This window comes from Doryrhamphus excisus, chromosome 20 (assembly GCF_030265055.1).
Source record: "Doryrhamphus excisus isolate RoL2022-K1 chromosome 20, RoL_Dexc_1.0, whole genome shotgun sequence".
In the NCBI taxonomy this organism is placed as follows: Eukaryota; Metazoa; Chordata; class Actinopteri; order Syngnathiformes; family Syngnathidae; genus Doryrhamphus; species Doryrhamphus excisus.
The window spans coordinates 953,659-977,210 of NC_080485.1; the positions used below are offsets into that span (position 1 = coordinate 953,659).

General features: G+C 48.7%; 1 protein-coding gene across 5 annotated transcripts in view; it reads right to left on the bottom strand.

Moving 5' to 3' along the window:
* Nucleotides 1–23,552, bottom strand: part of LOC131108011 (disks large homolog 5-like) — a 38,653-nt gene that overhangs the window by 9,400 nt on the left and 5,701 nt on the right. Inside the window, exons 2-24 of one of the 5 annotated variants that reach the window (XM_058058600.1) lie at nucleotides 16,272–16,340; nucleotides 13,884–14,058; nucleotides 13,541–13,684; nucleotides 13,224–13,407; nucleotides 11,760–12,019; nucleotides 11,235–11,547; nucleotides 9,680–9,910; nucleotides 9,368–9,552; nucleotides 9,181–9,306; nucleotides 7,889–8,021; nucleotides 7,692–7,819; nucleotides 7,438–7,613; nucleotides 6,658–6,761; nucleotides 5,773–5,865; nucleotides 4,624–5,619; nucleotides 4,132–4,252; nucleotides 3,921–4,065; nucleotides 3,144–3,277; nucleotides 2,936–3,025; nucleotides 1,898–2,066; nucleotides 1,576–1,653; nucleotides 229–391; nucleotides 22–155 (exon numbers count right to left, since the gene is read on the bottom strand). In XM_058058600.1, the coding sequence (XP_057914583.1) occupies nucleotides 22–155; nucleotides 229–391; nucleotides 1,576–1,653; nucleotides 1,898–2,066; nucleotides 2,936–3,025; nucleotides 3,144–3,277; nucleotides 3,921–4,065; nucleotides 4,132–4,252; nucleotides 4,624–5,619; nucleotides 5,773–5,865; nucleotides 6,658–6,761; nucleotides 7,438–7,613; nucleotides 7,692–7,819; nucleotides 7,889–8,021; nucleotides 9,181–9,306; nucleotides 9,368–9,552; nucleotides 9,680–9,910; nucleotides 11,235–11,547; nucleotides 11,760–12,019; nucleotides 13,224–13,407; nucleotides 13,541–13,684; nucleotides 13,884–14,058; nucleotides 16,272–16,340 (4,351 nt within the window). Of the gene's footprint in view, nucleotides 1–21; nucleotides 156–228; nucleotides 392–1,575; nucleotides 1,654–1,897; nucleotides 2,067–2,935; nucleotides 3,026–3,143; nucleotides 3,278–3,920; nucleotides 4,066–4,131; nucleotides 4,286–4,623; nucleotides 5,620–5,772; nucleotides 5,866–6,657; nucleotides 6,762–7,437; nucleotides 7,614–7,691; nucleotides 7,820–7,888; nucleotides 8,022–9,180; nucleotides 9,307–9,367; nucleotides 9,553–9,679; nucleotides 9,911–11,234; nucleotides 11,548–11,759; nucleotides 12,020–13,223; nucleotides 13,408–13,540; nucleotides 13,685–13,883; nucleotides 14,059–16,271; nucleotides 16,341–23,552 lie in introns of all 5 variants that reach the window. The other 4 variants (XM_058058601.1, XM_058058599.1, XM_058058603.1 and 1 more) reach the window with 4 other exon arrangements.

Consider the following 23,552-nt stretch of genomic DNA (forward strand, 5'->3'; position numbering starts at 1 on the left):
AGGACAGGTGGAAGTGCTTACCTGGAGCGGGAGTGGTTTCCCAGCTGGTACATGTGGGGGTTGTACTGGGCCATGATGGTGATGGTGTCACACTGCTGACCAATGATGAGGCGAGCCTGCTGCTCCGTGGCGTTACGCAAGTTGATGCCGTTGAACTGAGAAAGGAAGCCACGTTTCAATCTGGAGAAAGTCCGGCAAATCCACCAACCCTGGAAGGACCCTTCCTACCTCCAGTAACTGGTCCCCGTACTCCAGTCCTGCCTGGTGGGCGATGCTGCCTCCGGTCACCTTGGAGACAAAGATGCCGCCGTTCTCGCCGCTTACGATGGAGATGCCTAGAGGCTCGGCGCCTTTTTGCACGATGACGTTGCGAGGTTCCTCCAAGTAAGGCCTGGAAGCAAAGAGAACGTCTTCTCAATGGATGGATGGATGATGGATGGATGGATGGATGGATGATGGATGGATGAAGTCACACTGGGTGATGATGTGCTTCCTCTATTAGCATCTATCTATTTATATATTTTACCAATTTGCTATTTTACAGTATTTTGCTTTGTATTTTTGAGCAAAATTACAATAATCCAATATTAAATTTAACTGACTATAAAAATAAAATTTGCAGTAATAATAATGAAGATAATAATAATACTTTCTGTGACTTCTCCCCCTCTTGTGATGCTCTCTCCTCATCAGCCGTCCATATTTATAAGAAAAATAAATTAAGTTTGGTTTTGTCAAATCGGGTCCAAGGTGTTTACTCAACTGCAGAGGGTACCGTGCATTCATTAGCCAAAAGGCTAGCATTTACTAAGCATCTATTAGATATATGTGGCCACTGGTAGGAAATACAGTATGCTCATCTAACACGTGAAAAACATGCCATCATCCATCCAGTGTGACGTTTCCCACTTTCTTACCAACTCTGTGACTTAACGTGCACGTCTGCGTGCGTGCGTGCATGTGTGTGTGTGTGCGTGCATGTGCGGGTCCTTGATATCAGGCAGGGTTGACATGAACTTTGTGCGTCTTCATGGCAAACGGGACATGGCACACGGTCCCATGAAGGCAGAGAAGAGGGATGGTGTACAAAGCAGCCAGAGACGGGGGTGTACAAACATGGCCGAGCCCAAAAGCTGCAGGTTGAGTAATAATAGTAATAATCATAATAATAATACTATTATAATACTAATAATACTTATTGCTGGGCTTCCAGCCAGTACACACATGCATTCCAACCGCTGGACATCACATGCAGGAATCGGAGAGGGATGGGGCATCCCTCTCCCCGAGGCAAGTGCACAGGTGATAAGCAAATATATAAGAGTATATATTGGAACCCTGCGGAGGTGAGCGGGGTCTTCTTGCGGCATTCCCACTGCAGCATGCAGACCACTAATGATCTAAAATGGATCCACTAGATCATCCGCTACAGTCTAGTATACGTCACAAAATCTACTTTGGCATTCCGTACGATGCAAAGGATTTTTTTCCTCAGGAGTGAAGCACGTGGAGGACGGGGTGGTAGAAGAGGAGAGGGGCAGAGGGGGCGTGGCCTGCCGTTGCCAAAGCACGAACCTGAGGCTCCTGAGAGAGGAGAACCTCGGCCTCGCAGCCAGAGGAATCCTTAGAAAGGATCGGTTACGGTAAAGAGATCTGGAAGCGGACGGGCGGCGGAGGCAGATGGGAGAGAGGAGGACACGCATCATGTAGAGACACACGTCATCACCCAGTGAGTGTTGGACCACACAATTGAAGACAAAGACAGCACAGGAAAACAGCAGGGGTGCCTAATTGGGGCGGATGCGGGATGGCGCCGCTCTCTGACCATCTTTGGGGCTTCCTGTTCATCATCACGCAGCTCGTTCTCCTCGACATGGAGAAGACTTGTTCCACGTACCTGTCTTTCCTGCGCTCCCCGATCGGCACCGGGCTGACCGAGATGCGAGGTAAAGTGGAAATGGAGCCCTGTGATTGGTTGCTGGCGTAGGAGGAAGTCTCCAGATTGAGCGGCGACTGCGGCGGCGTGATGAGGCTGGGGCTGCTGCACTCGGAATGCGAGAGGGAGCCTGTGATTGATGAATAAACAAACATGAACTCTGTTGTCCTCATAGAACAGGGGTGGGCAAAGCTTTTGACTTTTTTGGATCTAAATTGATGGGGGGGGCAGACTATATATATATATAAATTTAAATAAATTAAATAAATTTATTTATAAATTTATAAATACATTTATTTACAAATACATTTATTATAATTATTATTCATTCATTTTCTACCGCTTTTCCTAGTGGAGGTGCTGGAGCCTATCCCAGCTGTCTTCGGGCGAGAGGCGAGGTACACCCTGGACTGGTGGCCAGCCAATCACAGGGCACATATAGACAAACAACCATTCACACTCACATTCATACCTATGGACAATTTGGAGTCATGCTAATTAACCTAGCATGTTTTTGGAATGTGGGAGGAAACCCGGAGAAAACCCACGCGTGCACGCGGAGAACATGCAAACTCCACACAGAGATGGCCGAGGGTGGAATTGAACCCCGGTCTCCTAGCTGTGAGGTCTGCGCGCAGCCATTATTATTACATTATTGCTAATACTTTGGAAAGAACGGGCGGGCCGTATTCAAACACTTAGCGGGCCGGATGTGGCCCCCGGGCCGTAGTTTGCCCACCCCTGTCATAGACCGTTCATTACATAGAACAATGGCGTGAACAGAGAGAAACCCGTAGCTCAATTAGTAAATTGGGAATATGTTAGCATAGTATTTGTTAGCATGTATTTCTTATGTTACCATACTTTTCTTAAAAGAGCCAATCTGGCGTATCGGATGGTGACCCCCCCCCCTGCTGGTTAGCCTCCTCATTGCAAGCGTTTACATCCTTTACAAGAGAATGGAGAGTCGTTCAAATTGGAATGAGTGAACGGTTCTACCTCGGTCTGAGCCCAGCATGGAGCGAGGATAGCGAGGCGTGGAAGGGATCTTGATCCTCTCGGCTCGGTACTGGACATTATTAGACGAACCTGCAGCAGAAACCACAGAGGAGTGAATCCCGTCACGTAGCATCCGCGGATGGGCGTGTGTCAACTCCCGTGTGCGTGTGTGTGTGTGTGTGCACGTGCGCTTGCGTGACAGACTGACCGAGCCGTGCGCCGGAGGGCAGTGAGTTTGTACCGTGTGAGGCCCGGCTGCTGCGTGACGATGAGGATTCGGCGTAGTCGCCGACCCGCTTCTGCTGGCTGAGATCCAGGCTCAGTCGACCCTGATGCTGGGGGCTGACAAAAGGAAGGCGGTGGGGTCAGAGGGGGGAAATGAGGCCTTTGGAAAGGAGGCATGCAGTGCGTATACAACGATATGAATAGGCAAGATATTTCATAGTTAGTGACATTGATGGGCAGAACATGAAGACAATGCTAAGTACGTTTCATTTCCTGCTTTGGGAATCATTGAATCATCAGAAGAAGCCAACTGAGACCGTAAATGTCAGCAAGTCAGGGTCTCCCATTGGGCCGCTGATGTCATGTGACAAGACAGGATTTGCCATTCAGAAAGAAATTGTGTGGGCACTCGACCTTGGTAAGATAATATATCCATAAATTAATCAATATATAAAAGAGGCCACTCTTATTCCATAGAACAAGGGCCTGAACAGAGTGAGCCCTTTTGTCAGTCCTACAGTCTCTTTGTCTGGGTGGGTGGAGGCGGGGCCGCTAGTATCCACACATAGTGTAACGTGGTAGAAAATAAATGAGTATACTGCAATAAGTTGTCATATATGTTTACTGTGTACTTCCGTAAAGGTCACCTAGCTAGCCCACCAATCTAGTCTATGGTTAAGGCCAGTATTTCGTGCCCCGCCCCTACAAGATTGTGTTAATGCCGCGAATACGACATAAGGCGGTGCAAAGAGGATGTCACCTGGTGGGGGCGTGCTGGTGACAGATCTGGGAGGCGACGGACGGACAGTTGCTGGCGTGTACACGATGGCTGCGTACCGTGTACACGGGATTCCTCATCACGGCCGTCACGGCGGGGCAGGGGGACAAGCCCCGGTGGGCTGAATCTGACAGAAGAGACAAGCGTGTCATGGAAAAAGCATTTGGGGGGGGGTAAAGTGTCAGGGACTCACTGGGGGGCAGGGTGCCGTTGTAGACGGTGGGGACGAAGCCGACGCTGTGGCGGTGGGAGCGACTGGGGGAGGAGCGTAGCATGTCCCTGGGTTCTGGCGAATGCTCGTCGTTGGAGTAGCTCTGGGATGGATGACAGGAACAGGGTGGCGTTCTCTTTAGGAAGGGGACAACATCATCAACTTTAAAAACAGCCCCAACCGTCCACCCCCCCGGGTGTGAGATCTTTTGTGCTCCAGGCTTGTCTACTTGGTGTCAGCACAGGAACATCCATCACTGGGACACGTTGGCCCAAGAGGAAGTCCTCTGGCACGGCTATGACGGGCCGTAAATTGTGGGCCAAAATGCAGCTTTGGCTCCGTGGGGGGGGGGGGGGTGAAATGTGTCCCCATTGTGGGGGCGCACACTTCCAAAATGCATCATGTCTCTTCAAGAAAGAGGGTATTGATCTCAGGCGGGGGGGGGTGAGACTTTAATTCACTTAGCGGACTGACCTGGAAGGCGGGAAGAGTGATGGTCTGTGGCGTCATCCTGCGGCGAAGGGCGGGGGCGGACTTGGGGCGCGGCCTCTTCACTTCCGGCTCCTCCCCTCTGGTGCGCCCGATGTCCTCGTCGCACGACTTCCTGGAGGTCAGGACTTTACCGTCCAGGAAGTAGTGGTTCCCGTTCCGGTCTCTCTCTCGCTCGCCCGTCGCCGCAGAGACGGCGGCGTCGCCCTTGCCGTCCGACGTGATGGTGCAGTCGGAGGCGGAGCTGCTTTGATGTTTGTGTTTGAACTTGAAGGAGTCGCTGCGGGTGGGCGGCGTCGGGGGCGTGGGGGTGGGAGTGGAGGAGGAGGAGTCAGTCTTTGAGGGCTGCGGAGAGTGCGATGCTGCCGCCATCTGATTGGCCGCCATGTACTCCATCTTGGAGGAGGGCGTTTCAGGGCGCTTGAAGGTGTCCGGGTCGAAGATGGACTTCCTCTGCTTGGGTGATTTATAGATGGAGAGCTGCGCCGCCGCCGTGACCGGGCTGGTGTTGTCTGGCGCCACCGACATGCCTGCCGCCACCATCTTGGGCCACGTTCCTCCGCTGTGCTTCCTGTCCTGGCCGGCCTCCACGGTGAGGCACTCCGGAGCGGAGACGGGGTCAAACGGCAAGGACGAAGGCGCCTTCGCGTAGGGGCAGCACTCTTGGAAGGCGCTGGGGCCGTAGCGGCCGGCGCCCAAGTCGGACGCCGGCCGCAGGCTGGTGGCGTGAAGGAAACCCATGGAGAAGGGCTTGCCCATGTCGGCGTAGAGCTCATCGGGTTCCCCTCGGAGCTTCCTCCTCTCCCCGGAGACGGCGCTTGCGTCGGGGCAGAAGATGTCCGTCTGCGTGGAGCTGTTGTGTTTGAGGTTGCGGCTATTCCGGGCGTGGATTTCCGACAGGTGAACTCGCCCGTTGGACTTCTCAGAGGGATCGCGCAGACTCTCAAAGATGTTCTGGCCGGATGAGCTGTGAGGGAAGAACTGGGGGCCAGAAAACAACCATAACCAATACTTTCTCCAGTAATATTACTAATGAAGTTCTAATGCCATTATGAATATTTCTATGAGAGCAATAAAGATTTAAAAAGGAAGCTGTAAGATCTGAGGTGAGGAAGCCAAGAGAAGGTGGCCTACCTTCATGAGAGACAGGCTGAGGGAGTCCCTGCCGTTCCTCAACAGGGCCTCACACTCTGTCACAGACTTGTTATCTAGAGCGATGCCGTTTATCTGGGGGGGGGGGGGGGGGGGGGGGGGGGGGGGCAGACGACAGGAATCAGGACATGGCCTCCCTCATTACGGCGGCGCCGCACTTTGTTGTTTCTTCTGATTTCCCTGTCAGGCGCGTTTCTAGAGGATGCACGTCAATAAATACGGGTGACACGGCCGCGCCCGTGGCCTGCGACGTGGCGGCTGCGGTGCGGGGGGAAGATCGAGAAATCTAGGCCGGCACTTTTCAGTGTGAGGGGCCGACATCTCCACATTTCCATCACAATAGCATCCGCTTGAGAGGGATTGTCGGATGGAGGACCGCAGGTAGGGAATATCAAAGCGGATATGATAGCTCGGATTAGGAAATGGAGATGGAGAAGGACATCTGCTTTTATCGTGAAGCGGAAGGTTTTTGGTTTGACATTTAAACTCCCTTTCATGTTTCAGCTTGTTAAGAGAAGGTAAAGGAAAGGAAAGTAATCATCGCGTTCATGTTCAAGATGAACTCCACCATCAGCATCAGCATGGTAACCATCATCTCAACCAGAAGCTGGGAGACGCCGTGCCATGTCGCCATGTTGGACAGGCATGTGTCAATAAACAACATCCCTTCACCTTCCTCTGCATCCGAGGAAGGATCCTCGCCTCCGTCTCTACTTTCCATATCCAAGCCAATCCCATTTTATCTGAGTGCCGAGCGTGTGTGGATTGGGATGGAGTCAAGCCGGGATTAAGACGTCTCAAAGGGTGAAGGTGTGAGAGATGCGGCGGACATCCTGGTCTGTGGACGTGAGTGGGTGCGTGACTCACAGCGATCAGTCTGTCTCCCACGGTGAGCGAGCCCTCCCTGGCGGCCGGACTGCCCTGGACCACCGTGGTGACGAACACGCCGTTCTCCAGGCCGATTCCGCTGTCTGGGGCACATCACAGACAAAAAAGGGGTTACCTCAAACACAGCATCGTGCCTTCGATACTGCATTACTGATATCACCCACAACTCCCACACACTGGCTTCCCTAACCTTATCGATATCATCTGAATCTTCATTAGCGATAATGATATCGGCAGCATCATTTTTTTCCAACCAATAGAGATGCTGAGAGAAACTGAGAGATGCTCGATACTCGCTTTCTTACCGATATCACCCAGCGTTTCATTACCGATATCAAACAATAGCAATATCAGCAGCAGCTCAACTGTCAAACTGTAATGAGAGATGCTTGATATCATCCTTCTCACTGATATCACTTATCATCCAGCACTTCATCAACAATACTGATATCGCAGCTCAACTGTCAAACTCAGAAAGGCTTGATATTAGATATCGTCCAGGATGACAATACCCATACTGATATCAACTGACATCATCCCAAAATGACGTTTGTCGACGACCAATGAGAAGATGTTTTTTTCATGTCGTCACCCCCAAAAGAGTGAAAACGATACGTATTGGTGAAGCTGCCTGCAAAGATATCAATTACCATGTAATGGTATCATACTCGGATCGGCCCAACGGCTGCACATACAGCGACTAACAAAGGCGTGACGTAGCCCCCGCCAAGTGGAAGAACGTGTACGGCCGGAACGCACCTTTATGCCCCATGAGGTTGATATGAACGGGGGTGACCAGCCGTCCGCCCAGAGACTTCCTCCTCCGCACCACCATGTTGATCAAGCCGCCAACGTTAAGGACCGCCTTCATCACCTGCTTCCTGTCCTTGTTGGTCAGGTCCATGTCGTTTATCTTCAGCAACCAATCGTTCACCCTGGCGGCGCCAAGGCAGCGATGTCAACAGGAAGTCTCCACCAGACGGCGTGCCATGCGACGAGCGCGGCGCTCTCACCTTAGCCTGCCATCAGCAATACTTCCTTTGTCCACCCGCGTCACAAATATCCCACAATCTCCCGGCAGATACGGGTCGTTCACCCCCTCGGCGATGTCGAACCCGAGCGCCTTCAAGTCCATGTCGTCCTGGGAGCAGAACGCGGGTTGATGAGGGGAAATCAAACGCTCCCTGAACGCAACCTGAGCTGCTCTTACCCGATCTTTCTCAAACTCCACCACCTCCGTCTCCCACTCCAGGGAGTCCGTGTCGATGGCCGAGTCGTGGGAGCTGTGGGCCATAAGCTGACAGAAGCGGGCCTCCTTCTCCAGCTGGCCCTCCATTTTCTCCCTATGAAATAGTTCAGAATAATAACCACTTAATAATAATAATAATAATAATAATAATAGCATCAGATACAAACAGAGCCGGCTGGCCCATTAGGCGATATTGGCAATGCTGGGGTGCACTCAATATTCATTCATTACAACACTCAATATTCTTTATGTTAATTCATTATAAATAATTATTAATTGCAATATAAATTGCTATAAATAATACCAAATAACTGTCCATAAATGTGCATATACTGTCTGTATTTTATATCATTTTTGCATATTTAATAAATAGTGTATATCATGTGTATCAAAATAATTATATTTAATTATTATCTAATATTTAAGTTAACATTTATTGTGTTTAGTTTGTATATGTTGCAGTGGCGTTATTAGGCCTATTTTAGAGGGGTTTCAGCCCCCCCTAAATAAATAATTTGATATTTTTTTTCATTGATTTTTTTACAAAAAAATCTGACAAATTTCATATTTCAGATAAATTTCATCAATAAGCAAGCCAATAAGCAGGCGAATACTAGCCTACTACTACTACTAGTAGTAGTAGTTGTAGTAATAATCAGAAGAAGAATAATGATAGCAATAATAATAGGCTAATTAATCATATAATAATGATTATTATATCATTGATGACTGTCCACTGAACAGAATGGTTGCAGAGCTTGAGCAGCAGTTTTGCAGTATAGATTGTGTGTACTTGTGTACATTTAATGGTGGCCTAAAACTATTGAGTATCTCTACTAAATCTGTCCAAAAGTGGGAAAGTTATATCCCGGTTCTTTGTTTGTTTTGGGGATTTTTTAATTTTTTTGAATGTCTACTACATTCATCTCCAGGGGGCTAAGCCCCCCCGTCCTCAGAACCTAGTGACGCCCCTGTATATAAGAATATAAGTATGCCCTATGCACTATGGTAGTATGTGTATGACGTTCTAGGCTGCCATACACATCATCAGCCAGCAGAGGGAGCTTTTACACGCAATATAAAAACACAGTGAGCAAGGGACACATGAAATGAGGGAACTCCATGGTGTCCCTGAAGGTGCAATATTAGAACTTCCACTCTGACACATGCAGGGTACAGCAAGTGGGGGGGTCAATATTGTTCTGTGTTGGATCTTATTAGCTTCCCTCCGCATCTACTACTACCCAACTTACTTCATCTCCTTCAGCTCTCGTAAAGAGTCGTTCTTCTGTTTCCTCGTGTCGTCCAGATTCCGCAGGGCGTCGGCGAGGTCGCTGACCGCTCGGTCCCGCTCCCGACGGAGGTTATCGCACAGCGTCCTGGGGATGGAGAGCAGGGTCAGAGGCTTCCGTGCGTCACCCGGCAGGGAGATCATCGCACCTGATGCTCTCCCTCTCCGCCACGATTTTGTCCCGCTCTTGGAAGGCCCAGTCCCGGCGACATTTGGCCACCTCGGTCTCCTGCGTGGCTTCCTTCAGCTCCTGGGACATGGCCTCATACTGCTTCCTCAGCATCTCGATCTCCTTGTTGGCACGCTCCATGTCCAGCGTGGCCGAGTCTTGTTTCTGCATGAAAGCATGATGAGGTCACATATGGCGGCAAATGTCATATGACGCGGAGTCAGGTGACCGCTTGCAATCCCGGCTGGGACCACTAATGTCTCCTCCTGAAGACGTGGTAGCGGAGTCTCACCTGCCGTGCCTGGTAGTACTCCCGCAGGAGCTGATCCCTTTGAATGATGGCCTCCGTCCGCTCCTTGCGGGCCACGTCCCGCTCCTCTCGCACCATCTCGATGTCCTTGCAGGCCTGGCTCAGCTCCTTCTGGGCCTCGGCTTTGTCCTTCACCTCGTGGCAGTACTTCTCCAGGAGCTCGTTCCTCTCGCAGATGGCCCTGTCGCGGTCCACCAGGGACGAGTTCAACTCCTGCAACGGTGAAACCTAACTGTGAGTCATTCACAGGCTGAGCCAGGCGGGCTTCAAAAGGGGAGGAAGAACGCAACTATTTTTATGCAGCGTCTTGGGGATTCATGGCCTCCATTTCACCAGCTGGTAAAAAACCCTGCACTGATTGCTTCTTTCATCATAACGACAGCTTTGGATAGCCACAGCAGCTAAGTCAGTAGCAGCCAACAAAAGGACCACTAAAGGGACTAAAACGCCACACGTGAGTTTTGGTAGGTGGGTTCGGTGGTGAAAGGACGGGATCTGGCCTAAAACGACACTAAACTAAAAGCACACGTCTCCAGAAGTCGAGTACCGGAGCAGGACAGGTGAGGAGCCTTCACTCCCAGTTGGTAGGTCATTCTTTTTGGGAGTTTTCTACTTTAGATTTTAGACATTTTATTTAAAACATAAAAAAGATAAACTTGGAATGTTATGACGAAAACATCCTTTCGCTTATCCTCACAAAGGTCGTGGGGGTGCTGGAGCCTATGCCAGCTGTATTTGGGCGAGAGGCGGGGTCCACCCGGGCACATATAGACAAACAACCATTCCCACCCACATTCATACCTATGGACAATTAACCTAGCATGTATTTGGAATGTGGGGGGGAAATCGGAGTACCCGGAAAAAAGCCACGCATGCACGGGGAGAACATACAAACTCCACACAGAGATGGCTGAAGTAGCCTATGACGAAAACAACAAAGATAAAATGAAATTAAATGAAATTAAATGAAATTAAATAAAATTAAATAAAATTAAATAAAATTAAATAAAATTAAATAAAATTAAATAAAATTAAATAAAATTAAATAAAATTAAATAAAATTAATTAGGTTGGGTAAATAAAGTCATATTATTACAAAATGAAAGTCTGTCAATGTTTGTTTACAAGTGAGCTAACATCACAGGCAGGAGAAAAAAGGAGCGCTTGACTCGCTCACCCGCACAGTACGGGTAATCTCGCCTCATTGGAGCATTTTCTTAAATGAATGACTTATCTGAGCTATTTTTGATGTTAAGGGATTCATCGGTATGACATCATCAATTCCGTCAATTCCGACCGTGAACGCCTGCTAGACGTTATAAGCTGGAAACGGGAGTAAGGACAAGATAATTACACAATATGTCATTGCATATCAAAGTTGGCTAGTAATCATTGTAGGATTCCGAATGTAAACAACTCCAAGGTCGAGCAGCCACCTGAAGGTCTTCATTGTTCCAAAGTCAAACTAGGCATCCATGCGGCGAAGCATGCAAAGCAAGGCTTTCACCGCAAACAAACGCTCCCAGGTGGGACATACCTGTCTGAGCGCCTCCAGCTCCTCGCTGGCCACCACCCTCTCCGAGGAGGTGTTCTTCAGTCGGGCCTCGGCCGCCTCCAGCTCCGTCTGCAGCTTGTCCAGCTCCTTGATCACCTGGTCCCGCTCGCTCATGATGAGGCGGTACTCGTTGAAGACCGAGTCCCTCTCCTCCTTGTACTTGTCGCAGTCCTTGGACGCCTTCAGCTGCAGGTTCTTGTAGCGCGTCACCTCCGACTGCAGCCGCTCCATCTCGCGCTGGAGCTCCTTGTTCTGGGCCGAGGACTTGCTCAGCTCCTGCTGCACGGAATCAAACCTGGCAGGACACACTTGAGGTTATTTGAGAAGATGATGTGCCAAATGGATTGTTTTCTGTACGCGGGCCGGTGTTTACAGCGGCTGTCATCGCCAAGTACAAGGACACTTTCACTTGGCGGGCTTCCCATCAGGTGGTGTTTGTGTGAAGGTATGAAGGTATGGAGGTAAGGGCCCGTTATGGAACCGTAGGATTAGTGTGGCTGCGTTCACCTCCTCATCGAAGTGGAGTACTGCTGCTGGTAGTGCATGGCCGAGTCGCGCTGCACCAGCAACGCGTCCATCTGCTTCTGCAGCCGCCGGTTCTCCTCCTCGGCCTGCTCCAGGCGGCTCAGGTCGGTGTTGTGGGTGGCCACCTTTTCACTGTGGCGCTTGCTGAGGGCGTCGTACTCCTTCTTCACGCCCTCCAGCTTGTCCATGGCCGTGTCGTACAGCTTGTTCAGCACCTCAGAGGAGCCCTTTTCTCGCATCACCTGCAGATCAAACGGTCAAGGTGGGATAGGAGGATATTCCATATTGATCGATGATGCAATTAGCTATTAGCTATTAGCATAACATGTACATCTTATGATGCATTGTGTCAAACTATGGCAGGAACCACGTGAACCGAAGAAGCACTGAATGAATACAGAGCCACCATCCACCAGTACCAGCCTGGACTTCGCTTTTCATGGAACAAATCTTCACATCAGCACTCAAGGTGATGAAATCTTACCTTTACACATTCCCACTTAGCAAAGACAAAGGCAAAGAATACAGTATAGTAGTCTACAGTATCGTAGCAGCGTGGGACAAAGCTACATGGTGCCTTCAAGGACAGGTCAACAACATGTGGGATTGACCTGTTTCTTATTTTTTGGAATAAAGTAGTGGCCTATATTTATAAAATTGATATCCACTTACATAAAACCCAATGCAGTTATTTCTTCCTTGTATCGTTGTGGCTGAAAGGTTCCCGCGGCCCACTGGTTGGGGACCCCTGACATTTAATACTGGAACAACGGCACTTGATGATGCAATTGGCTTCTTTACTTTAGCATGCAAGATTCAAGTCTACAACAACAAACGGAGCCTGTTTGATACCCTGCATGGAATCATGTTAAATATAGTGGTTTTGAATCCTCTCAAATAGTAAAATAATAAAGACTGTATAGACTAGAATGGACTAGTCCATGTGTGCTGTACTTGGACTTAACAGCAGGTGGCATTAAAGAGCAGGCATCTATTTATCTTGATATTTATTTATATTACGGTGTGCAGGATGATCTTTATTTACACATTGCAGCTACTTGACAATAAAGTCAACAAAAGCAGTAGCAATGCGTGTCCTTGAGTTGGCATGGTTCATCCTGTGCGAGTCCCAATACGGACATCTTGCCGATATCACCTGCTGGACTCCTGAGAGCCAGGATGCCCGGAGGGCCGAGTTAACCTTGTCCACACAGCACATCCTGGTCTTGTAGCAACACGCTCTGGGTCGGTGTAGCCTTCGGCCAAGCCCGAGCCCCTTCTCCCCCCTCAGAAATGCTCTATATGCCCCCCCCCCAGCTCAGCTGTAGCGTGCACTTCAGCACTGCACCATCCCCGGCGTCCTATATGGGTCAGAGCACCCTTTGTTGTCCAGAGTGGCGCATACCTGACTTAGCCGTAGCGTAGCAACGTGCGAGCGGACTCTACCTGCTGCTGTTGCAGTCGCAGGTCCGCCAACTCCTGCTGGTCTTGACCGTGCAGACGTTTGAGCTCCTCGCAGTTCTGTTTCAGGTGGTTGTGCTCTCGGACCAGTTGAGCGTTGTCCCTCCTCAGCGTCTCCATCTCCTCCTTGAGCTGCATCTGCTCGCCCAGGACGCGACTGTGCAGCATGCTGGGAAGAGCACACGTCCGAGGAAGGTCAACGCATGCGGGGTGAGGACTCGGCCCGGTGGAACGTTTGTCCAGGCAGACGGTGAAAAGGGCCAAGAGAGCAGAAAGAGCCCAGTCAGCATGAGGGTACTTACTGGTAGAAGTCAGCCTCTTTGACAGCCTCCTCGCACCTCTTCAGGGTCTTGGTGTGCTGGTTCTGGAGAGACTGCAGGTCCGCCATGGCTCTCATGCACTGGCTTTTTAAGCGCTCATAGTCGTGGCTGGCTTTGGAATTTGGCCTGAAAGACGACAAGGAGAGACAAGGAATCGACATTCAGAAGGACTCTGGTACAAGGACACAAAGTGTTGAAATTCCTGTCATAGAAGACGTTGGATGATAATTAAATGTTATCCGTTTCAGGAGTCGGTCTGCACATTTAAATAAAAACACGCTGAGAAGGACGAATCAGCAGGAAGCGGGCGAGTGCGGCTTTCTACCTGCAGTCATCAAAGGTGGTGCCGGGCGATGCCAAGGCCAGACGCTTGCGGAGTTCGTCCCTCTCCCTGGTCACCTGGCGGAGCTGAAACAACACCGTGTCCAGGTTGTCGCCGGGGGGCCGGTTGTCGTTGATGGCGGGGGGAGGGGAGGACGCCTCGCCGTTCACGGGCGAACCTGCGACAGAGATATTCATTAAACCCTCCCAAATGACACCCGAGAAGACGCTTTATTAGGTACACCTGCCCACCCTTGTGTGGCGCTACTGGGTACACACACACAGTATACACATTTATACTCAACATTTTTTAAAGCGGCCCTCGGGGGGGGGAGGGGGGGGCAATATTATGGTACAGTTCTATATTTATATTGACTCAACCATGATAATAATATCAATAATATTCCATTTATAAATAATGAAGTAGCAGCAGAATAGATATCATTCATTCATCCATCTTCTTAAGGCTGGGGCGTGTGCTGGAGCCTATCCCAGGCGACTATTCATGTGAATTATTGACCTTTTTCTACAATAATTATTATTATATAATAATTCATTTTCTACCACTTTTCCTCACGAGAGTCGCGGGGGTGCTGGAGCCTATCCCAGCTGACTATACATGTGAATTATTGACCTTTTTCTACAATTATTATAATAATAATAATTATTGACCTTTTTCCACAATAATTATAATAATTGTTATTACTATAATAATTACACAGGAATAGTCAGATAGGTAATAATAATAATAATAATTATTATTATTATTAATTAATTATATAATAATGATTGTGGTTTGCAGTCGTGTAGAACTGCATTGCATCATCATCATCGTCGTCATCGTCCGGTGTCTTTGTAATCAACGGACTATCCTGCCATGTAATTCCTACATAATCCTCCAGGGCGGGGCCGATGCATCTTGCAATTCCAAGATGCCTGATGGATGGATAATCCGTGGCAGGGTGAAGCGGGATCTACGCGGCCGGATGTGATGCCGCTGTGCTTTGAGGAGAACATTCCAGTCCAAATACTGTTTGCTTAACTCCCATCCTGACATACTTCCTTGACGGCATTGATCCAGGATTTATGTACGTATGAAAAGATCCCGTCACAGACTAAACATCGTGCGAGCCTTCAAAGGGAGGATTTATCATCAGGATACTTTGCTTTTGGGATAAGGCCCACTGTACGCTTCTGGAATGGAAGCCAAAAAGACAAATAAACAGACTTCGGACTTGGACTCGGGGGCAGGAAGTGTGAGGATCACGTTCATCTTTGACTCAACGTGTTGGCCCTTGTGGAGGTTTATGTAACACAGCTGAGTCACTTGGACCTTGGTCAAACATGGCAAAGATGGGGCAAACGAGCTTGAAGAAAGAGGAACGCTAACATCTGGGCATCAACTGTATCACATGATACGAAACACTGACGTATGATATCGTTGTAGCTCTCAGTGGGTGATTGACAAACGCAAGTGACCCACCCCCTTCTCTCTTCAATTGCCATTGTTCAATCGCAACCCAGGTAGAAGCCCTAGATGTTCCTCACACGTGTTTAAAATACATGAATGAATGCTGACGTCAGGTGGTTTGGTTGGCCACCAGGCTGGAGCCTACACCAGTCTACATCATCCACACTGCTCCGTAGCACCGTACACTAACTTGTGCTCGCCTAGCCGCACGTTGGAAGCGGAGTGGATTGTGGAAGCTAACAACGGGAAGCTAACGTAGCCAAGCTCACTTTGGGGCGTTACTGCATAACTGCGGTGCGTTCAAAGACCGACAAAGTAATCGATGAAACACCATCATCAGTAATGACGTTGCACTTTTGTAGGTTCACTCTCACATTTGTTTGAATATATTAATTTTTAAAAATACATACTCAAAAAATCAACAACATAACAGACAACATAATGATATGTAGTATTCTAAAGTGGTCACTAGGGGTCAGTAATGCTATATCATCCAGGCAATCGACTGTTGATGTCTTGTTGCCTCACATGTCTACTATGTTGGGTAATAACAGTGACTATAGGGGTGTTATTTCATGTCTAAGGGCTCTAATGTTAAAAAGCATATTAAAAAGGTGGTAAACAGGTTTTCTATGCTCAAAAATATTCAATTTGTAAATAAGCAATCTACATTGTGGAAATAAAAGCCATAAAGGAGGGATGACTCAACATGTCAAATGTGGGTGGAGGGACATTTGACCTGCAGTACCACTGATTTATTCAATATTACCCACTTTTGGTTAACGATATGTGCCTATTTTCTGAGGAAAAACATTTTTGGAGCAAACATTTGTGAATTTATGGGGCCATAAATGCTGAGCTTTTCAGGTGATATGATTTAACGTATGGTGATATGACCCCCCCCGGCATTGTCATACATACCGACGCTACTGAGGGAGCTACTGCTCTCGGAGTCGGACGGCATGGTGGAAAGGACGCTGTATGTGGAACCTGGCAAACACAGAAAGCAACATTCAGATGTGAAAATGTCAGCGCAGCACGTGTTCCCGTAGCTCAGCCTGATTGCACGTGCGGCTTCACCACACATTGACCGGAGCGCCGCTCCTCCTCGGCGGCTCCACATGATGCTGGCATCTGAACCCGCCTCTCCCCTCGGCGTGCACCCCGCCTGGCGATGAGGTGTAGACACTCTGCATGTTACCGTGATGTCAAGCACACGTGCGGCCGCGAAGGAGAGAAGAGCACGTTTCATCTGGATTGGCCCTACAGATCCTCAAGATGGCAGGTTTGCCGTGCAGATATGTTGAGCTGCGGCGTTCCTGCTCCAAAGGGCAACATCTACCTTCCAGCTAAGCAGGGCTTTGTAGAGCTGGGTGACAACATGGCTGACATTTCTACAATACAAATGTTCATTTCCCTCTCTGCTTCACTGTGCTAACGCTGGTTAGCTTCTTTAAACACCACGGTTCAGTGCTACAAATGTCTTAGCGTATTTAATGTTAGCAATTTAGCATGTTATGTCTATTCTTTCTCATGCAAAAGATAATTAAAATTCAACTGGTTTTATGGCGCGGGCGGCACGGTGGTCTAGGGGTTAGCGCGCAGACCTCACAGCTAGGAGACAAGGGTTCAATCCCACCCTCGGGCATCTCTGTGTGGAGTTTGCATGTTCTCCCCGTGCATGCGTGGGTTTTCTCCGGGTACTCCGGTTTCCACATTCCAAAAAAACGACTCCAAATTGTCCATAGGTATGAATGTGAGTGTGAATGGTTGTTTGTCTATATGTGCCCTGTGATTGGCTGGCGACCAGTCTAGGGTGTACCCCGCCTTACGCCCGAAGACAGCTGGGATAGGCTGAATGAATGAAAATGAAAATGAATGAATGAATGAATGAATGGTTTTATGGCATGACAAGTCGGGCATTAGTGGCGCCCCCTGTAGGTTGTTCCTCCAAAGACACGCTAGCACACATGTAGCACGTAGCGACACCTCGCCACTCCACACCGCTAGCTAGCACACTCGGTAATGCTACACATCGTCTTCTGTTTTTTCAGTGAGGAAAAGTCAACACTAGGCTTAGCGTGTTTATTCATCTGTACAAACCACCGTATGAGCTGCTGGCACCAAGCGCCAATAAAAGACGCCAATATTCTCCAGCGCGTGAAAACGGCATCTCGTGAGACGCTGCCAGTGGATGACAAAAGGAAAACAAGCCTGCTGGTTCGTGCCAGGCTCCTCTAAATGGGCCCGAACAAGAAGCGGTCCGTGGCGCCGCCACCCTTTGAAGGGTCCAAATGAAAAGCGGCGGCAACATGAATAAAGTCCAGGACGGAGGAGAAGAATAAAAGCCCGGTGCGGGCTATATTTACCCTGACACATGACAAGAGTTCCTGTGAAGCGGCTTTGGGAGGCGGCAACAGATTGATGCCAACTGTTCCCTATCGCCATCCCTGTCCTCGCCCCCCCACCGGCTTTGGCGGCGCTCGGGCTCCAGCCTTGTGACAAGGCCCGGCCTAATTAAGTGTGAGCTCTGTGAGAGCCAGCCGCTCCGTCCAGGGAAGGGGAAGAGGAAGTGGAAAGGGGCAAACGGAGAAGACGAAGAGGAAGAGCACGGACGGAAAGGTCTCCTTTTGGTCTCCTCTGACCATCCCTTGTGTTCCCAGCACAGGTTTGATTTCCCATCCGTCTACGAGCTGTGAAGTAGTCTCGGCGATGCAAAAATAAATCCTGAAAAGTCATTTGCATGGTTTTCGACGTGTGACTTCCTGAACCCGCTATCTGTCTGAGCAGGTCTCCAGTTAACAGACGTAAGCCATGAAAGACGGGCTTTATGAGTCCTTTTTTTTACCAAAATCCAGCACGGCATCACCGAGGCCCGTGACAGCCAAAAGCCTGAAACTCGGCAATCAGACGAATTCTAAATTCCAGTAATCCTGACAGGAAGACGGTCGTCAAACAGCCGACGGCTACGATGGATGACGCCGCTTTTTCCCTTCACCGTAAATCCTAAAACAGGTTTCAAACTGTGACCTATGACCTGTGCAATTCCACTGAATAAATGCTATTAAGTTCATTAACTCTTGAAAAAAAACACAACAGAGCGAGGCAGCCATGTTGAAAGTGTGATGTCGCAACAATCGACTGTACACAAACATTTGTTGACACGCGTGTGCGACTTATATGTCATAAATATTTATTATCACCTACAACCTTTCCAATGAAATCTGTGAAAAAGAGAGTATGCTCCAATAAAGTAAGTGAGGACCAATAACAAAGGAGCCACACTTTGGACACCCCTGCTTTCACAGCTCTGTCCGAGTGTGTGATGTCATCAACTGTGTGAGAACCTCGTGGACTAGTCAGACCCAGGAGTGTAAGATGGTAATTAAAGAGAGAACGGGAATATTACTGCAGGAATTATTGGAAGCGCGAGTCATGTTAGGTTAAAAGGGGGTCGTTATTGTTGCAAATGTTGATCTGAAATCGGGTGTGCGGATGACTTTCATTGTAAAACTTCATCAAAAAGTCGGGGGGGGGGGGGGGGGGAGATTAAGCTCCAGATTTAACACCAAGCACAGAACGAGCACACCAAGATCAAAGCGCTTATTAGCAATTAGATGGCACGTCGGATACGGGCGGCTTTTGGGGTGGTGGGAGGTCCAAGGTAGGTTCAATCATCAAGTCATTAGCGCCGTCGAGTGCGATCGATCATCTGCAAACACGACGTCCTCGTCAATAAAGCTCGGATACAGCATGATGTGGAATATTAACGGGAGTTGAACGGTGGCTGTGACAGACGCCATTAGCGGCCATTAGATGTGGCGACGGCGTCGGTAACGCCGCTTCTACGGCGAGACACTGGAGGTGAGAGAAATGTCGCCTCGGAGGACCCCGGGCGGCGCTAGGCCAGGCGTGTTGTGGTGATCTAAATAGGTCAGGAGGAGGAGAGGACTCGCCTCTCTCCTCTACCTTCAGGGTCCCCGCACCCCCAACCCGCCTCTCTCTCTCTCTCGCTCTCTCTCGCTCTCTCGCTCTGCCTTCCATTCCGATCAAGTGATGTGCTCAGCCAACAACACTCGCTTGCTTCGGATGAATAGATTAAGTTCCCCGGCACATGAGGCGAGGTGACACATGTTGCCATGGTGAGGCTGGATGAGGGCGGGTGAAAAAGCCTCAACACAGAAAGATGGCTGCACTTGCAACTAGATTATTCAAATGCTTACAGAAAACGATCGATGTCTCGAAGATAAAAATTAGAAATAGAAAGGAACAATATATTTTTGTGTATCTGGAGGTAAGAAGTACTGGAAGAAATGTGTATTTTTATACTGACATTACCACTACCACATCACCCCAATCAGGAGAACCAGAGACTAGAGTGGAGAGCCGCCTGGCATGGCCCAGCAAGGTGCACTGTATTCGGCCGCATGCTCCCAGCAGCTGGGGTGATGCCATGGAGGTCTCCGGATTTTTTTTTTTTTTTTTTTCTTTTCAGTGCAGCCATTTTAGGTGGCAGATAAGGTTTGTCATCCGGGAACATTTGGTACAACTGGAAATGTCTCTCTCGGAAAGGGAATGTTTTCTTACAAGTGAGCTCAGGAGAAGTTAAGACAAGCCGTCAACATCACAGGCAGGAGAAATGAGGAGCGCTTGATTCGCTCACCTGCACAGCGCCGGTAATCTGGCCTCATATAATTATCGTGCAGGCCTAATTAGAATCTTGACTTGACTGCATTAGCGTTGCAAAGATCCTTCATGAGCTGCCAGACCTTCTCGGTGGAATAAACAAATCCTCCTTCTTCACAGCCTTTTTAAACTAGCGTGGCGTAATGCTAACACACACACAGAAATATAGCGCTGTGCACGACTCACTTGTTTTATGGTCTGCTTAAGTGAGGCGGGGGGAGGGGGGGGGGGGGCGTGTCAGTACAAAGCCAAAAGAGGGGAAAGCAAATTTACATCCCTGACCTCTAAATCCTGGTGATGGCGGCGTTTATGGAGTATGGAAGCATGGAAGCGGCGACTGGTCTTACTCCGCCTTCAAAGAGGGATAGAAGACCAAGACGAGAACACCGATGAGGCTACATTCCTTCCTTGACTACTGGGGGGTCCATTAATTGGTTCACTGGGGTGGGGGAGAACGGCTCTCTGAATGTGCAGTAGTACATATAGTAGTACATACAGTATATAGTAGCTCACCACTCACATTTTCCCCAAACGGTTCCCAAACACTGCCTTAATTAGCTACCTCTTTTTATCTGTTTGTATACCTTTACAATGCAGGAAAAACAGAAACATAAGGATAGTGGACGTACATCACATAGTACAGTTGACAGTTCCATGTATTGCAGTAATAAGGCATCTTTGAGTATCTCATTCCCCGACTCAGTGTCCTAGTTTCTGGTGATAGAAATACTGTATTTGAACATATCCAAGAGGATTAAGGCAGTGCCAGATAAGAGGTGCTCACACCTGCAAGCCGCATGTGCTACTGCAAAGTACATCCAAGTTTTTGATAGTATTATCCCTAATATCCCCGATATGACCTCACTTTTCTAATATACTGCAGTGCGTGCTTCCCGAGACGCTGGTGTTACCATGTCAACGACGGCCTGTCACGGTCTCAAGGCAGTCAGATTGGGAAAGAATCGCTCCGATCCGATGGCGTAACGATGCGAGCGCAGTGTGCAGCTCCCGGCTCCTCGGCTCCTCGGCCATACCGATGGCTGCCGGGTGATTTAAAGCGCCGCCAGCAGCGTAGCAGCGTGGGAATGTCACCGGGGACGCCAGATTAAAAGCTCCATCTCCACCCGGGAAGATTTACCCGTCTGTGATGCACTTCATCAGTTGTGTGTGTGAACCCGTTCCCCGAGGCAAGACGCCTGAACAGGACGAGGCGTTTAAATGTCAGCGTGTTGAGAGGCGAGGCTGGCTGATGGCTCCGCACAGAAGGAGAGAAGGTGCTACACCGATAGGACTTCAGGACAATGGCGGCCAAAGGCGTCACTTCCACTTGCCCCATCCACTCCCATGAGAGAAGACAGCAGGATTTGCTTTCGACGTTTTGCGCCAAAACAAATAATTTGCCTCACATTGTAGACACGACTTCATCTTATAAATAATCAAGCAGTTAGCGTCTTTGAGCCACTCGCTAACCAGGCGTGTCCAGCCAGGACCACATGCTGGGAAACGACAGGATGCCACGGTGCCATGTGGATAGTTTGGAAAGATACGCTAACTACTTCGACTTCTATTCTAAAAACTGCATCTCGACTTTGTTAGCATGTTAGCATAGCAAGCATATTATTACAATCATATTATTAGACCTTTTTCCCCATTATCAAAATGTTCCAAATGTTACGTTTTCTTCTTTAATAATATTTATAATGTTTACTAAATCTCCATATTATAAACTCATTCATTCATTCATTCTCTACCGCTTTTCCTCACAAGGGTCGCGGGGGGTGCTGGAGCCTATCCCAGCTGTCTTCGGGCGTAAGGCGGGGTACACCCTAGACTGGTCGCCAGCCAATCACAGGGCACATATAGACAAACAACCATTCACACTCACATTCATACCTATGGACAATTTGGAGTGGCCAATTAACCTAGCATGTTTTTGGAATGTGGGAGGAAACCGGAGTACCCGGAGAAAACCCACGCATGCACGGGGAGAACATGCAAACTCCACACAGAGATGCCCGAGGGTGGGATTGAACCCTGGTCTCCTAGCTGTGAGGTCTGTGCGCTAACCCCTAGACCACCGTGCCGCCCATATTATAAAACTTTTCTGCCAAAATTACAACTTTATTTGATTTCTCATATAATATAGTATCATAATATAATATATATGTTTGTAATATTTCAACCCTGCTACTATAATAATTTAGATTTTGCTCTTTTGAAGCTCCGTGTTTTTTCCACTTTCTGCTCGGGAATGTTGGTTATGGCTCCTTTCCTATTCCCATGTTTTTATTTATTCTTGTAACACTTTTTCCACAGCCTAATTTACCAAATATTTAAACTTTATACGTTGTTTCTCATCATATTACAACATCTAAATAATGAGGTCTTTTTCTTGAATAGTTCAACTTCAAAAACATTATTTTTCGTATTTTTTAAATATATTTTTATATATATTTCTGATGAAATGACAACATTTTCTCCTACTGTCATTCATTTAAAATGCCTGCTGATTTTTCCCTGTTCTTTTTGTTGGTTTTCTTGTTAATGAAATATTTAGAAGGTGCCGTGCGCCGCACTTTGGACCCCTGTGGCGTAGACGGGAGCTGACGTTGTAAATAATACAGCAGCGGAGTCTAGCGGTACGCTCCAGCATCTCGCAGATGAATCATAGTCTGCTGCTCTGATTGACGAGTCTTCTGCATGTTCCTTTGGTGAACGTGTTTAAGAGAAGCGAGATTGGAGTCCAAACGATGTGCTGCCTTTGATTCCGCTTGATAGAAGAAAGGGACATGAGGGACTAATCAATTGATTGGTAAGAGGCTGACTGTGGCATTGATTAGTCGTGTCTTGGAGCGACGGAGGTTCGGTCTCAACTAGTTTGCGGTCTAAGGAAGTAGCAGACAATGTGACGTTAAGCCACAGCCGAGCAGTCCTCCGCAACGACAACTCCAGGAATCATTATCCCGCTTTATACGGCAATGGCATGGAAAAAGGAGTTGAGAACATTCCATCCCCGTGATGAATTCACTGAGCAGTATGAATTGGATTCAAATGCTGGTGCCTTCAGATATCCCAGGATGAAGGTCCAAGTCTGTGATACCCGGACCAGTGACTCCTTGGGACCAAGTACCTGAGGACTTCGATGTGGCACACTGGTCCAAGAAAGCCCCGCCCACCTCCTGTCGTTTTCACTGCTAGCGTTCCGTGCTGTTTACTCTTTGACGCACAAGATAAAAATGAACTTCCTGAAATAGAACATAATAGTCACGAAGACAAAGAAAGGTCTCGGGCCCGGCAGACCTGTCAGAAGGACTAAGCGGCAGCGATGCTCAAACACCCCCCCGAGTGCCATCCAGTCCGCTTCATTATCAGCGAGCCATTACGGGTCTCCTCGCTACAAAACAACCCCGCGCTCCGAATCAGGATGACGTGGCTTTTGTCCCGAGCAGCTTGCCCGTGCCAAGAGCGGAAATGGAAAGAGTCAAAATGTCTTCCCAACCGTGGAAGAAACCCACA